At 42.2% G+C, this 15,700-nt stretch overlaps 1 protein-coding gene across 1 annotated transcript; it reads left to right on the plus strand.

Annotated features, from left to right (window-relative positions):
• Positions 1–1,553: 1,553 nt before the first annotated feature.
• On the plus strand, positions 1,554–9,868 carry LOC113450678 (uncharacterized). Its single transcript, XM_026721964.2, has 7 exons — positions 1,554–1,679; positions 2,419–2,445; positions 3,775–4,116; positions 5,337–5,666; positions 8,259–8,363; positions 8,581–8,690; positions 9,459–9,868. Exons 1-7 carry the CDS (start codon positions 1,655–1,657, stop codon positions 9,612–9,614), a joined length of 1,095 nt encoding a protein of 364 aa, XP_026577749.2. The 5' UTR covers positions 1,554–1,654; the 3' UTR covers positions 9,615–9,868.
• The last annotated feature ends 5,832 nt before the right edge of the window (positions 9,869–15,700 follow it).

Raw genomic sequence — 15,700 nt, forward strand, 5'->3', positions numbered from 1 at the left:
ATTCTGCGCTGACAGATAATCCAAGAGATTTTCGATTGCACGGAAATAGACAGACTCACATCAAAATTAAAAGAGAAGGAAGACTCAGATTATTATTCAGTTTTGGAAAACTGGTATCAATGGATAAATAATAGAAACAAGCAATCAAATAAATAAGGAATGTATAGTTTAGAAAGATAGAGGTGTATGTAGAAGAACAATTAGGAGTATAAAATATGCACTGGAATAACAATTGAAATGTAAGTACTGTCAAAATGGATATAGTACACACAACATTATCTTTTTAAATATTTGTATTGTATTTTGTATTTTAATGTTTTAAATTTTCATTAAAGGTTAATTCGGGGGGGGATAGATTTTACAACTAAGGTAGTTCTTGACTTGCAATCGGTCATTTAGTGACCATTTGAAGTTACAACGGCACTGAAAAAAGTGACTTATGATCATTTCCCACAATTATGACCATTGCAGCAATCCCATTTCAGATTTCCTTTTTCTTAGCTCCACTATTATTTATGTTCTCCTTCAGTATTTTGATGAATAGATGTGCATGGAGAGCCCAATTTTGGGATCTTCAGTAAAATTTAATGTCAGGGAAAAGGCAAAATAAAAACTAAAAAACAGACAACAATGACACTTTGTCATCTTTCTACTGCTATATTTCTGAAGAGACACACAAGTCAATGCAATTCAGCAAGATTAAATAAAGTAATATAAATAAAACAACAATTCAACAAGATTCAGTTAAGCATCTCTGATTGGACTACCACAAAATGCGGTGACAAAATAATATGCTTTGAAGAGTGGAGTAAATACCTTATTCATATAATTTGGGGGTGAAATTCAAGAGCAAAATCATAGATTTAATCAAAGAATGGTTTTAGGGTAATGCCATATTCATTTTACCTTGAATATCAAGCCAAATAAAATTTGTCCCTGATATTCTGCAGGGAACTATTGGCTGTTAATTTACAAGTCCAGGATATTCTTCGGCCTAATTTCAAATTCTGGAAGAATTTATTTATTTGTTCATTTGTTTGTTTGTTTATTTATTCTTTATTGAAATGAGATCACTGTTTGAGTGCCATTCAGGCTGTTCACAATAAGGATAATCATTGATGTTTAGACTCAACAACAATTTTTCAGGACTATTTTAGCAGAACAAACTGCTCTTTTGCAAATCTAAGGTTTTCATAATTCCTACTTTATCCTTTGTTTCATTCTACGTGTCTATGTCTCCTCTATAGAAATCAGTGGCTCAGCATAAGAAGTGGAGCGGATCTTGTCAGGTGGCGTTTAGGCCTGACTGCAGAGTAAACTTACTTGGGTATTTTGTTTTTCTCCTTCACACTTCACTAGATGGTTATTGCTATTTTCAGTTCTCTTTGGGCACAAGGGAGGCCAGGAGGATGCGGGCAGTTCTCTGCTGCAGAGAGAAAGACTTTGGTGTGGTGAAAAAGGCCAGGGAGCCGAGCTCTGACCTGGGCTGGAGGGGGCGTGGGTGTGATGTCCTCAGTGAGGGTGACGCAGTTCCTCCCTTGGGCGTTGAGTTGGAGGATTTACTCAAGAGAAGCTGCAGCTCTTTGTCTCTCTGGGGAAGGAAGACGAGAGTGACGGAGGCCGAGACCAGCTTCCCGGGAGTCCTGAAGAGGAGATGGAGACCATCCCTTGGATGACAGGTTTGGGGTCCCTTTCTTCTTCTACTTCCCATCTCAATCGGACTTGTCTGCTCACTGAAGAGATGATGGCTTTACTCCCAGGTTCTTTTCTTATTCTAGAACTTTCTCAGGAAATCTGAGTTTTCTTCTTCCTCGGGGAGGAAACCTTTGTGCAAAGGGACACTTTCCTGCCTCTTCTCCCCATTTTGTCTGCTCTCAGATGTTGTGATTCAGAGCCATCTCAACTAGAGAGGGTTTGGGGGGATGCAGAGCAGTCTCTCTCTTCCTCCCTTCAGAAGCACCCAGTAGGAGACCCACAATGGCAGCATCACTGTCAATAAAATAGAGAGGAAGTTGGGGCGAAGGATGAAGAGAGGAAGGGGTCATTCTGCAGGTCACGGTGAAGGGCACATTGAGAATAAGGGGCCTCCCTTTTCTCCTTCCTGCTGCTATCAAATGAGTGAGAACTGAGGACATCAGAACAGCTGAACTTTGAAGAGAAAACCCTCCTGGGACCCTGAAGGTCTCAATATCTGCTCCTAATTCCAGCCCTAATAAGGTTTTGGGGGTGCCTGTGACCCACCCACCGCAATAGCCAGAACATGGGTGGGAGAAGACCCCTTCCTCCTCCTCCTTTAGGGCAGCATCTCTTCTACATCCAATCAGGGAAGAAGAAGAAGATGGTAGGGATGAAAGCCTTGCACATGCTGGGGTAATCTCTCCTTCTCGTAACTCCACCTTCTTTCCTTCTCTCTTTCAGTCCTTTCGTGGATCCTCCTGGAAGCAGGTAAGAGACCCTCATGCAGACTTTATTTGTCTTCACAAAAAACGTAGACTGGGATTATTGCGGCCTCTGAAGGAAGGAGAAGGTCCAATGAAACCGGAAGCCCAAGGAGAGATTCAGAAGGAGAAAGGTCCATCTCTGTGGGTGCAGCTGGTCTGCTGTTCTTTTCCCCTTGGGTTAGTTCAATGGGCGAATCCAGTCCTGGTTGCTTCTTCAGGAAGCATCTGCGGATGGCCATGATCCACCCTGTTGAAGTACCTCCCTTCATGGAGAGACATCGCTGAGTCTCCCTGGAGAGCCAACGCAAGATCATCTAATCTTTGGTTTGGTAAACTTTTTCTCCCCTTTTGTCATACTGAAGAATTAGTCGCCGTTCTTACCAGATAACCCTGAAAATCCTTCTGTCCCTGTCCCTGGTGAGTCTAAGACGGACCCTTCTAGAAACTTCTTCTCCTCCCAATATAAAATGGAGAACGGTCTGCAAAGCAAAGCTAGCAGAAAGGAAGATGGTTGTAAAAGACCAGGGAGGGTTGAAATCTTGTGTAAGAAGAAAAATCCACCTGGTTCCATTCTAAGCCGGGAGAAAAATGTTGGAAATAAAATGGAGGCTGATTAGAAAGAAGGATTCCGTTTGTGGATAAGCCAAAGGAACATGTGGTTCTGGGGCAGCTGACAAAATAGCTTGAGGAGGGCAAGGATTTTCTTACAGTTTCTGAGATGCTGCTGAGGGTTGTGCGGTGTCAGAAATGCCCCTGGGGGGTTGTGCAATGTAGTGACCTCTATGACTTTTGTTATTCTAATCGTGTTGGGGTTAATCCTATTATGTCCTAAAGGTCATGTCCTGCTCTTCTTAATCCCATCACTCTGGAGCTGAAGATCTTTTGTTTATGAACAGATTGGTTGAGATATCTTAATGAGCACAACATCTCCATCTCTGAAGACTTCAGGCATCTGCTGGAGGCTGTTTTACTGTGCAGGAAGAGTAGAGTTGCCTTTGAGAACAAGTTTTTCTCCATTGCCCTTATGGGGAAATATAATATTGTACCTCTTTTAATATTCCCCCAAATATTTCATTCTCTAGAAGGGTGAGCAGGCTTCCCACACTTGGATTTTCATTGAAGCCATCAAGGGTAGGAGAAGCTTTCATTTGCAGCGTTAGTTCCTTTTTGTACAACTTCTGTCCTGGTAAGAGGAAGCGACGGGTCTAGGATCCTCAGAGCAGATTATGGATGGGATCCATCCTGGGAGTCACAGAGGATGTTCTGGTGTAGAGATTTGGTTCCAGGAGGAGATCCACAGGACAGACCTAATGGCTTCTCTTTCTCTCCTCAGGTTCACAAGCAGATTCATCTCTACCGAGACCCAGGCTGTCCTCGCCTCTCTCAAGCAACTTTATTATTAAAGGAGAAGAGATTCCCTTGAATTGCTCCCTCCCTGAGGGGGTCGAATCAGGGAGTCCTGAGGGACCTCATAGAATAAGGTTCTATTTCTTCTGTAAGGATCAATCCTATAAAATAATTGAAGATGAACATCTCTCTAACAATACCTTCAACCTCAGGACTGAATATCTGAGCTCGGGCCAAATAAAGATAATATGTATATGCAAATTCAAGGAAAAATATTGGAGACAGCCTTATTCTCCCGAAAGTAACCAGCTGGTCTTCTCAGTGGTTGGTAAGATGGAGATGTTATTTTCACCTTAAGCTACAGCAGGAAGTTAGCACCCACACCTCTCTTAGAAAAATGAAATATCATAGGAAATATTAAAAAGGCAGAATGTTTTCCCTAAGAAGAGTAGTAACTCAGAAGTTGAAACTCACCTCAGAAGCAGAAGCTCACCCCCACCCTTGTTAATGGGTGGGCCATTAAAGTCAGCATCAGAATACTTTACATCAGGGGTCCCCAACCACCAGGCCGCGGACTGGTACCGGTCCATGGAACATTTCCTACCGGGCCGCTGGTTTGCTGGGCCCTGCATCTTGTTTGACGAGAAAGTGCTTCCGGGTGAGCTTTTCCAGTTGGAAAGTGGCGTTTGGGTCCTGAAGGAATCCTCGCGCCTTAGTTTCATCGAAGGGGAGGGGGCTTCGAATGAAACTAAGGCACGAGGATTCTTTCAGCACCCAAGGCAAGGCGAGCCGAGCAACTGTCCCGAAGCCGTCCCGAAGTGAAGCCCATCGACAAAGGTACAAAGGAGGAGTTGAAGGTGGCGGGGAGAAGCAGGGGATGGCTGGCTGGCCGGTCGCTCGGCTCGCCTTGCCTTGTCATGTGTGCTGATGCCAGTACCGGGCCGCGGATCATTTTGTGATGCCGGTACCGGGCCGTGGCACAAAAAAGGTTGGGGACCACTGCTTTACATAACAAAGGTCTCCAGTTAAAGCTATAGCAATTGGTCAAAAGCCCTTTCAGTGCATCATCATCCAGCAAGGCTCAACCAAGCCTGGAACTCAGGACAGCCTAGAGAGTTGCCCCTACATGGCCTAATGGGAGTCTGACAAACAGTCAGAATACAAGCTCCAATTCAAATCCCAACAGAGGGCATAAAACCCAGGCACGCTCTGCGCCTCAGCCTTTTCTTGATCTTTTCCTTCATCCTTTTCACTCTGGAGCTCCAGGCCTTGTGGTCCTGTCCACCATTAAACCTTCCAAACAGCCTCCATGTTTCCAGTGTCTTTTTTCCCACTTGGAACTCAACCTAGAAGGATTTTTCTTCCAACACTACAGTAAAATTCATTCCCCGTCCTTATTTTCCATTTAACCTCCATTATCTGAAATGTCACTGCTTTGCCTCACAGAAGTGCCACCTTAGATTCAAGGAGACACTGTGGATGTTTTGGGGAAACTCCCATGCTTCAAAGTAGTCGTTAATATATCTCCCTTGTGAACATTTTGTGCAGATGTCCTCCCTTCCCCGCTGCTGAAGGTGGATCCGTTGTCCCAGAGGGTGAAGGAAGGTGACCCCTTGGTCTTCCTCTGCTCAATGGAAGGAGGAGACCGAGAGAAGAGGTTCCACTTCTACAAGGATGGAGTGGAGATCACCTCCAGAGAAGAAGCACTTCTGGAACCCTCCAGTGAGTCCACAAACCCTCTTCAAAATGCCTCTCTGAGAATCCCTCATGCCTCGATCAACCACAGTGGGGAATTTGCCTGCAGTTATGAAGAGAAGAGAAGCAACCGATGGGTCACGTCTTCTTGGAGTCAAGGAACAAACATCACCGTTGAGCCAGGTAGGAGGAGATCTGGAAGTGGCTAAACCTTGAGACCACCATGAAAGGCTAAACTAGGAAGGGCAAAGAAAGTCCTGGAGAAAAGGAAGTGTCTTTTTGTGGGATTGTTAACTAGCTTCACAGAGTGGTCCATGGAAAATCCAGAACACGAGCTTGATTTTTTTTAAAAAGGAGTGGGGGTCTGTTTCATTTATATTTTTAATAGGATCTAAACTATCGACACAGGCAAAGGAAAAATGTTCTGTCAAGAAATACTAAATCGGATTTCCGGTTTGTCGGCTTCGGTGACAGCTGGGATTCGCTTTTCTCTGCGATCCCTGCTGTGCTAGCCGCCTTGGTGCCTCCGATCCTGACGGATTTGGAGGCTAAGGCTGCCCTGTTGGGGCAGCTGAAGAAAGGGGGGATCCGGACAGGGATTGAGGGGTATCGCAAACCCCCTCCCCAGCCGGCAATAATCCCCTTCTCTCAAGATGGTGGAGCAGCGGTCTTAATGGCCAACATAAAGAAGCCGGCAACTGGATAAAGAATGTGCAGGAGGAAGAAGAAGTAGTTTTAAAACGAAAGTTTTTTCTTGGTCAAACTGGGACCTTAAGGACATATTTAACACCTGGGAAAGTATTGGCTTTTTTCTGGATGCTACAATGTTCCCGATTGATGTTTTCAGTGGCGAAGAAAAGTGATGAAAAGGGAAAGTTACTCTCCCTCCCTTATGGAATTAGCAAATGGACAAGGGAAACCTGCCTTTTGATAGAAGGTAAAACCTAAACTCCTTTGTTATAAGTGGGAAGGAAAGGCTTGGAAAAAAAATTTACTCTAAGACTTTGCTGGAGGAGATGTCTTGAAGATAAAGAGAATAGAAATTAATTCTAAAAAGATTTAAAGCACAGACTGGACGTTTTTCTTTCCCTAATTTGACTTCACCCCTAGAAGAGAAATTGTAAAAAGAAGAAGTTTGTACTCTGCCTGGACTGTTTGATGACTTCGGGATTTTGGGACTTTTGGGAACTGTTTTAAGTTTGGAAATAACTGATTGGCTTAATAATAATAAGAGGATAGAGAAAAAGAAGAAGAAACAGTTTAAAATGGCTCTATCTCTTGATGAACTAAAAAAACAATATTTAAAAATAAGGAAAGAAGGCAAAGATGTTATGGGAGAAGCCCTTTGTTTCCTAGAAATGGCGCTTGTCATGTGTCAGCAAATTAAACAACAGCTGGAAGAAGCTGAGGAAGAAGAAGCCATTTTTAATGAACTAAATGGTGTGACTAAGAAAGAAAGGAGAAAGAGAGGAGAAAAAGGAAGGACTTAAGAAATAAAAAAATATTTATGAAAGAGAAAAAGAAGATGCAAAAACAACAGAATGCTAGAAAGCAAAAGGAAAGAGGAATGCAACAGAAAGGGGAAACCAAGAAGGCAGAGGTTTGGAGAGGAGGGTGTAAAAGTTTAGGGCGGGCTAAGAAGGAAAGGGATAAGGGGAAAAAAAGTTACAAAAGGTATAAAACAAGATGGAGAAAAGAAAAATTTTTTTAGGGATAATGGGTAATGTATGGGTTTTATTTTCTTTAAAAAAAAGGGGATTCTGCAAAGTACACATGAGTATTGTAATAGTGGTATTTGTATTATAAGTAGATAATCAGAACTTTTTAAGGTCTAATAAAAGACTAAAATATTAAGGTATCTTTAAAATGTTTAATAATAAATGATTTTAAGTTTTAATAAAATACTAAAGGGAATGTTTAAAATATTAGTTTAAATATAGAGTTTAATGGATTAATGTGTTGACTGTTATGGATTTATTATTGTAGTATTGGTTTCTGAAATAGTAGAATGTACTAAGCAGAATCTGATTGGGATTTAGGTGTTATTTTAAATTTTAATTTAGGGGAATGATAGAAAGGCATCATACTCTGATTAGTGATTCCAGGGAAACTATTCTTTTATATTGGAAATGAGACAGATGTAAATGGAGAAATGGACAAAAGATATAAAAATATTTTTTTAAAGCAAGATTAAATATATAAAACAGAATTAAGACGAGGCAAAAGTGGAGAGGAGTTATATAATAGATATAGAATGGTAAACAAGATAGGTAATGGTATATAAGAAGAGCATGAATTCAATTGAAGTCCATACAAAAAGAGGTAATCTGGGGCCAAGTTACTTTCTAAAAGAAAGTTTTATGTTTTTATGTTTATGTCTTATGTGTGTGTGTCCAATTAAGAATTAAATAATAAAATCTTGGAGGAAGACTAGATGAGAATAATTCTAAACAAGCCAGAGGAAAATATAAATGTGATGATTGAATAGCAGATAAATTAGAAAGGAAATATGATTGAATAATGATTAAAGAGAAACAATGTGGAATTTGGTAAAGGGAATTTACATGTTTATATGGAAATGGGATAAATTATAAGTATGTGATATAAAGCAATGTGTTACCTGCCTTGTAAAGATTTACAATGGAAAGAGGTTTTATGTTTTTAATGTTTAATGATGTTTTGATTTGTTTGTTTGTTTGTAAAATCAATAAAACTTGTTTTTTTTTTTAAAAAAAGAAATACTAAATCATTTTTCTTGTTTCTTACTCAAACCAGTTTCAACCCAAGATTCAGATCTTGTATGGAGATATTCCTGGATGGCGATTCCTCTCATAATCCTGCTGGTTCCATTTGCCTTTTATTGCTGGAGGAAGAAGAGCAGTAAGCGAAGTGGTTTTGGGTTCAAGGGTTCCCTTACCTGGGGTCCCAGGTGGCTCCTCATGTGGTTGGAGATGTTGACTGAGAGATTCTCTGGGGAGACAGGAAAGGAGAGCCAGGCCTGAGGGAGAAGGACAAACAATATGTCAGGACGATGGAAATAAGCCATTTTCTTTCTTTCTTCCTTCCTTTCTTTTTATTATTATTTCTCCCTTGGAAGCACCAGTATCCCAGGAACGATTTCAGCTCAGGGAAAAGAAAGAGGAAAGAAATGATCTTGCAGTGATGGAGCCTCAAGCAGCAACAGCAGCGACTTCCTCACCTGTCAAGGTAGCTGGTGGGATTCATGGGCAACTTTAATCAGGGTCTGCAGGAGGTCTATTTACACTGGAGAGTGAAACCAAGTTTTATCCCCAGTATTGATGGTGTCACCCAACTGTCATGAAGAGACAGGAATGATGCCGATAGGATTGAGAGCTTCTGAACTTTTACTCTTGAATCTAAACAGGGTTTATCTTCCATAAGACCATTTGTCTTGACCATTTGTTTATCTTCCATAAGACTGGAAGATTTGTCTTGAGCTCTCTGAAAATCTGCCCTAATTTTCTTGATTTACTTGGTTTCAACCAAAGAATTTAGGAATTTTTGGATGACTAGATCTTTCTTTAAAAAATGGGGAAGCGGAATAATTCTCTTTGTGGCCTCCAGCCTAACAAATCATGTTATTGGCCAAGAAATTGAATGGCCTTGAAGCCAACACAAACAGGAAGAAATATTTAAGAAATCCAAACATCTTAGAAGCCATTAAAGATTCCTATCATTAAGTGTTGGGGCAGATTTTTAGGGTATTGTCCCTGTGGGTTTCTCAGGAGCATCTCAAACCATTGGGAATTTGAAATAGGAAACTGGACTGGATCAGATCTGATGCCAAACGTCAATCCTTCTTTTCCTTGATGGGCTGGTAATCTTTCTATGCCATAGGAGATCTGTTAAACTTATTCATTTCTAAAAAAGCTGGAAAATGATGGAGAAATCCCGTGTTTTCAATGGGTTCTTCACTTGCAGGCAGATTGAACAATATTTTCTCATTCCCCTCAGGACTCTGAGGTCTCCTACAGCTGCATCCAGAATTTCTTCATTCCGTCTCCTCCTGGACCAACAAGGAAGAATTGTCTAACACAAGGGGAACAAGAGGGGATTTTGTACAGCGATATTGTGTTTCCACCCAAAAGGAGACAGCAAAATCACCCCTGATTGCAGCAAAATGTGTCTCTTTTGGTGCAGTCTCTCATACGGCCTAAACATGGACGTCGCCCTTGAAGAGATGATGAGGTGCAGCTGAGCTTCAATTTACGGCAGAAGAGAAAATCCATGAAATACAGGAAAATCCTGCGCATAATCTTATTCTGTGAGATTGTCAGAGAACCGCTCAGCTGGTGTCCAAATGGAGTCAGAGATGCTGACACAAACTTGTATTTTTATACAAATAAATATATTTTACAACTGTAGGTAGTAGTTGTGTTACATCGGTTCATTTAGTACCATTTGACATAACAACGGCACTGAGATAAGTGATTTATAACCATTTTCCACACTTATCACTGTTAGTCATTCTCATGGTCACTTGATCAAAATTTGAATGCTTGGCAACTGACTCATACTTATGATGGCTGCAGTGTCCTGAGGTCACTTGATCCCTTTTTGCGACCTGACAAGTGAAGTCAATGGGGAAGCCAGATTCACTTAACAACCGTGTCACTAAATTAACAACCGAAGCCATTCACTTAACAAATGTGGCAAGAAAGGTATTTTTTTTAGTATTTATTTGATTTGTCAGTCCCTTACAAGATACAGGTATAAGAATAAATGTAGTTTTGAATACATGAGATAGACATTTATAAGAAAAATCAAAAACAACAGGACAGGGATGGTAGGCAAGATTGGTGTGCTTATGCATGCCCCCTACAGGCCTCTTAGGAAGGGGGTGAAGTCAATAGTAGACAGTCTAAGGTTAAAATTTTGTGGGTTTGGGGAAGAAACCACAGAGTCAGGTAGAGTATTCCAGACATTGACCATTGGGTTGCTGAAGTCGTATTTCCCGCAATCAAGTTTGGTGCGTTTAAACCTTGACTTTGTATATATTGTGTGCTCCTGTATTGTTGTGGTTGAAGCTGAAGTATTCATTGACAGCTAGGACATTGCAATGTATGATTTTATATACTATATTTAGATCGGACCGGAGGCGGCGTAGTTCTAGGTTTTCTAGGTTTAGAGTTTCAAGTCTGGTGGCATAAGGTATTCTGCAATGAGTAGAGGAGTGGAGAACTCTTCTTGTGAAATACTTCTGGACTTTTTCAATTGTGTTAATATCAGATACATGATATGGGTTCCAGACTGATGAGCTGTATTCAAGTCTAGGTCTAGCAAATGTTTTGTATGCTCTAGTTAGTAGTGTGATGTTACCAGAGAAGAAGCTACATAGGATTAGATTAACAACACTTACTGCGTTTTTTGGCTCTGTAGCTACAGTGGGCTCTAGCACTTAGATCATTAGAGAGGAGTACTCCAAGGTCCTTGACAAAGTTTGGATCCTCAACAACGTCTTGACTATTTAGCTCGTATTTTATTCTGATTTTTTTCTGCCAATATGTAACTCAGAGCATTTATTTGTTGAGATTTGAAGTTGCCATTTGATTGACCATTCTGATACATAATCAAGGTCTTTTTGGAGGGTAGAAGTATTGTCTGTGGTGTTGAATAGCTTCACATCATCAGTGAAGAGAACACAGTTGCTCTTAATATGATCACAGAGGTCATTTATGTAGATTATGAAGAGAGTGGGTCCTAGAACACTGCCTTGGGGGACACCACTGTTGACAGGTACAGAATTGGATAGGACACTCCCAATTTTGACCATTTGTTGTCTGTTTGACAGGAATGCTTTTATCTAGTTATGTAGGTGTCCAGAGATACCATAAGATTTTAGTTTTAGGAGTAGTTTGTTGTGTACCACTGAATCAAAGGCTTTAAAAAACTATATGTAGATTGCGTTTATTGCTTTGCCCTGATCGGGTTGTGTAGTCCATATGTTTTTGCAGTGTAAGAGTTGCAGATTACAGGATAGTTTTTTTTCTTCCGAAACCAAATTGTTTATTAGAGAGTAAAACAAGGCAAAATTCCCGTAACAAATGTCTCACTTAGCAATGGAAATGTTTGGCTGTATATTGTGGTCGAAAGTTGAGGATTCCCTGGATGTATAGAGCAAAAAAATTAATCAGGCTCAGCAGGAGCTTTCTGAGGTAAATCACAGATCACACAGAAGAAAAAGGCGGGGGGGGGAAGGGAAACTCCCTCTCCATACCCACAGCAACCAATCACAGCGCAGATTGCCTCACGCAGGAGCCCTCCCTCTTCAATCAATCAACTATAAATGTGTCTTCTCATTCAAAATAATTATAACTGTGTCTTCTGATTCACTGGACATCCGCACGGCTCCAGCTACTAAATTTAAACATTTTAACAGAGTCTCAGATCTATCTCGGTCTAGGCTTGGGCCTCCTGGGAAGATTTCAATTATAATTTCTTCTCTTCATAATATACTTTTTGACTTGTCTTCTTCAGAATTGGTATTTTCATCTATAGGGGCAATCTAATCTTTCTCCTATATGATCCAACAGACCTTGATTGATTGGTTTGTCTGGATCTTACCTGCTGAGATCTTTCAGGGCCATCCTTGTTCATATTTCAGCCAGCAAACCCCTCATAGAAACAGGCAAAGAAAAAGATCTTGATGCGGACACAGAGAGAGACAGACCTGATGTAGGGAACACAAAATTAGGGACCATATTCTACACTGTCTCTTGAAAATGGCAGCTCATAGGAAAGCCTTCGTCTTTTGGAGGTTTCACGTCTGACCCTCTCAGTATGGAGGGAAGATCCAGGCTCTTTGCTTGTGGGGTGTTTCTGGGTCTCCTAACTGATGGCTCCTCCTCAATGTCATGTTTCCTCAGAAAAAATGAGTTTTCCTTTTTTAAGCCCAAAATCTCTTTTGTTTTTTTTCACCTTTAGCTTTTTCTTCTGACTGCATGTTGCATGGAGTTGGGTTCTTCAGTAAAGCTAAACGTCGGGGGAAAAGCAAAATAAAAGCGAAAGTAGAGATGCACTGTTCCGTTTCTGAGTTTCTGGGTTCACTTTCTGGCCTGGTTGTGGATGAGACCATGACGGAGAATGAGGGTCTCTGCAGATGAATAGTCCTTTCTTTGTATCATTGTAAAATCCAGAATGTAACTCAAGAGCAGATTCAGATATTTTATCCTTAACGGTTTTTGGATCCCCGCATTCATTCTACTCTGGGTAAAATCATTTTCAAAAACTATAATCATTTTGATATATTAGTCTAGGACATCTTGTGCCTCAATTCCAAAGTTCTAGGAGATAAATAATATAAAACCTAGGAGAAATTTTAACACTTTACAGAAATGAGATGATAGTTTGGGTGGGCGTCAAACCCAACACAAAGAGGATAATAATTCTGGTGTTTTTGACACAAACAACAATTTCAATTTTTTAAAGGAGCATACTGCATTTTGGTAATCTATTTTTTTATAATCATCATCTTTATCCTTTATTTTATTCTCTCTTTCTATGGATCCACTATGTGTGGCTTAGGACAAGAAGTGGAGGTGATCAAGCCAGAAATGCAGAGATGGCGATTAGGCCTTGCAAAAGATCAGAACAGTTTTTATTTTAAATTCTCACTGGGTGGAAAAGGGGCCAGGAGGATGGGCACAGAGAGCTGCTGCAGAGAGGAAGGCTTTGGTGTGGGAGCTGAGCTGGGCTGGGGGAATGACGCAGTTCCTGCCTTGCCCCTTGAATTGGAGGGCTGAGTCTGTTCTGTATTAGCATTCTTGTAATACTGTATTCTGATTGGTTAGAATGCACCGCGCTCGGATTGGCTGAGTAAGCCGCTGTGATTGGCCCATTGCGAATCACCCGCGATTGGCTAAACCGATCGCGGGAGATTCGAAACAATGTCATTGGCCGCGGCACCAAAAGCAAGTTCTATATAAGCCGCCACCGATCCGAAGCTGGTCGAGTCGATCTACGCACACAATAAAAAGAGCTTGAAAATCACTATTCTCGCGTCTCTCCCTGGGACCGATCTACCGATATATCACTGGTGATGAGGGTGGGATTGTGAGACAGAGACCCATCAAGCACATGGCACCGCGGCACAAGCGACCAACAAGATGGCCAGCAGCACCGCGCCACCCACACCCTTCAACCAGGCTGCCGAGGACTGGGAATCCTACATTGACGGATTCCTCATGTTCCTGGAAAGCAGCAACCTCAAAGATGCCAATGGACAGTAAAAAAGGGCCGTGTTTCCTGACACACTGCGGGCCCGCAGTGTTCAAGATGGCAAAAGCCCTCGCAAAACCCGATGATGTAAAGGTGATGGACTGGGCCGACCTCGAGCCATTGCTGCGGAGCCACTATGCCCCCACCGTGCCCACCCTCATCAGAAGGCACGATTTCTATCAGAGAGACCAGAAAGAGGGTGAGAACTTCAGCGATTTCGTGGCTGATCTACGGGACCTCGGAGGCATGTGCGGGTTCACCAATATGGATGAAGCCCTGCGAGACCGCGTCGTCCTTGGACTCAAGGACCCCGTTCTGCAGAGCCGGCTAATGGCAAGGGGTGACATCTCCCTCACTGACGCCCTCGCAGAAGTGACCGCAGCCGAGGCAACCAAAAAGTCGGTGGCTCAGATGTGACTGGCGAGCGCAGCGGACTGGCCCACAGCCACTGAGGCAACCCTGATGCCTGAGAAACACTCTGAAACCAGCCGCCGAGCAATCACCACCATCATCATGGCGACCTCGACTCCCTCTCCGACACCGCAGACGAAGTGGAGGACATCCACCAACTCCAAGTGGAACGGGACCAGCGCGAGCGGCGAGCGGCAAGGTCGTAAGTCGGGGTTCCTGTGCGCCGGGTGTGGGGGTGACCATCCTTGGTCAGAATGCCAATTTTTCGATGCAATCTGCCGACATTGTGACAAGCGGGGCCACATCTCCAAGGTCTGCCGGTTCAACCATAGCCCCCAGTGACCGGAAGCCCAAGACAACAAGACCAATCAGAGATGCTACGAAGAGGGCACTGATAAATTTAGGATTTAATGTTTCAGGCGGTTCAGAGGAGGATGAACTTTTGATAGAAGTTGGACATCGCAAGATGTTTCTTGAGTCCAGTCTCTTATTTGGGAAGACATGGGCATCACCCTTGGAGAGATAATGAACTGTGCTTCAATTTATGGTGGAAGAGAAAACACATCAAAGAGGACAAAATCCTGGACATTATCTTATTCTATGAATCTCAGTTCTATCTTGGTGTAGATTTGAGCCTGCTGGGAATATTTCCATTACAACCTCTTTTCTTCATAATGTACTTTTTGGTTTTGTCTTCTTCAGGGCTGGTACTTCAATATATTGAGGAAATATAATCTTTCCTCTATATGGTCGAATGGATCTTGACGGATTGGCTTGTCTGGATCTCCATTGTTGAGGTTTTTCAGTTCCACCCTTGATTATGTTTCACCTGGAAAGAGGCCAAAGAAAGAGACCTTGCTTGGGATGGACACACATACAGAGAGACAGACCTGATGCATCAAAGAAGTGCAGCAGTGGTGGGATTCAAATTTTTTTTACTACCAGTTCTGTGGGCATGCTTGGGTGTGGCAGGCTTGGTGGGCATGGCTTGGTGGGTATGGCAAGGGAAGGTTACAGCAAGATCCCCATTTCCTCCCCACTCCACTAACCTGCTTTCCAGCTCCGTTCTCCTGTGCAGGGCAACCAAAGAAGACCCAGCCAAACATCTGGGACTCGGGAGGCGGAGAATAGATGGGGGCGGGGCCAGTCAGAGGTGCTATTTGCCAGTTGAACTACTCAAAATTTGAACTATTCAAAATTTCTGCTACCGGTTCTCCAAAACTGGTCGGAACGTGCTGAATATCACCTCTGAACTGTAATGAGAAGTAGACCTCTTACTGTAATATATTGGGGAAAGATATTTTTTTAGGATAGGAGTTTGGTCCAATGGATTTAGTTTGTTGAGGTCTTCCATATGAAATTTTGACTATATTCTATACAGAAAACCTTTAACGGAAGCCAAAGAAAGAATGCTTGATTCGGACAAAAAGAGAGAGACAGACCTCATACGTAGAACAAGTGCAATGAGGCCTAATCCAGAGACTTTTATTTCACATTGAAACATCTTCAGAATCTGTCAACTGTAGAGGTATTCAGCAGGTTCTGAGCAGTTTTGGAGAACCTGTAGT

Source organism: Pseudonaja textilis, chromosome Z (genome assembly GCF_049901715.1).
Source record: "Pseudonaja textilis isolate UNSWEBS1 chromosome Z, rPseTex1.2, whole genome shotgun sequence".
NCBI classification, from domain to species: domain Eukaryota; kingdom Metazoa; phylum Chordata; class Lepidosauria; order Squamata; family Elapidae; genus Pseudonaja; species Pseudonaja textilis.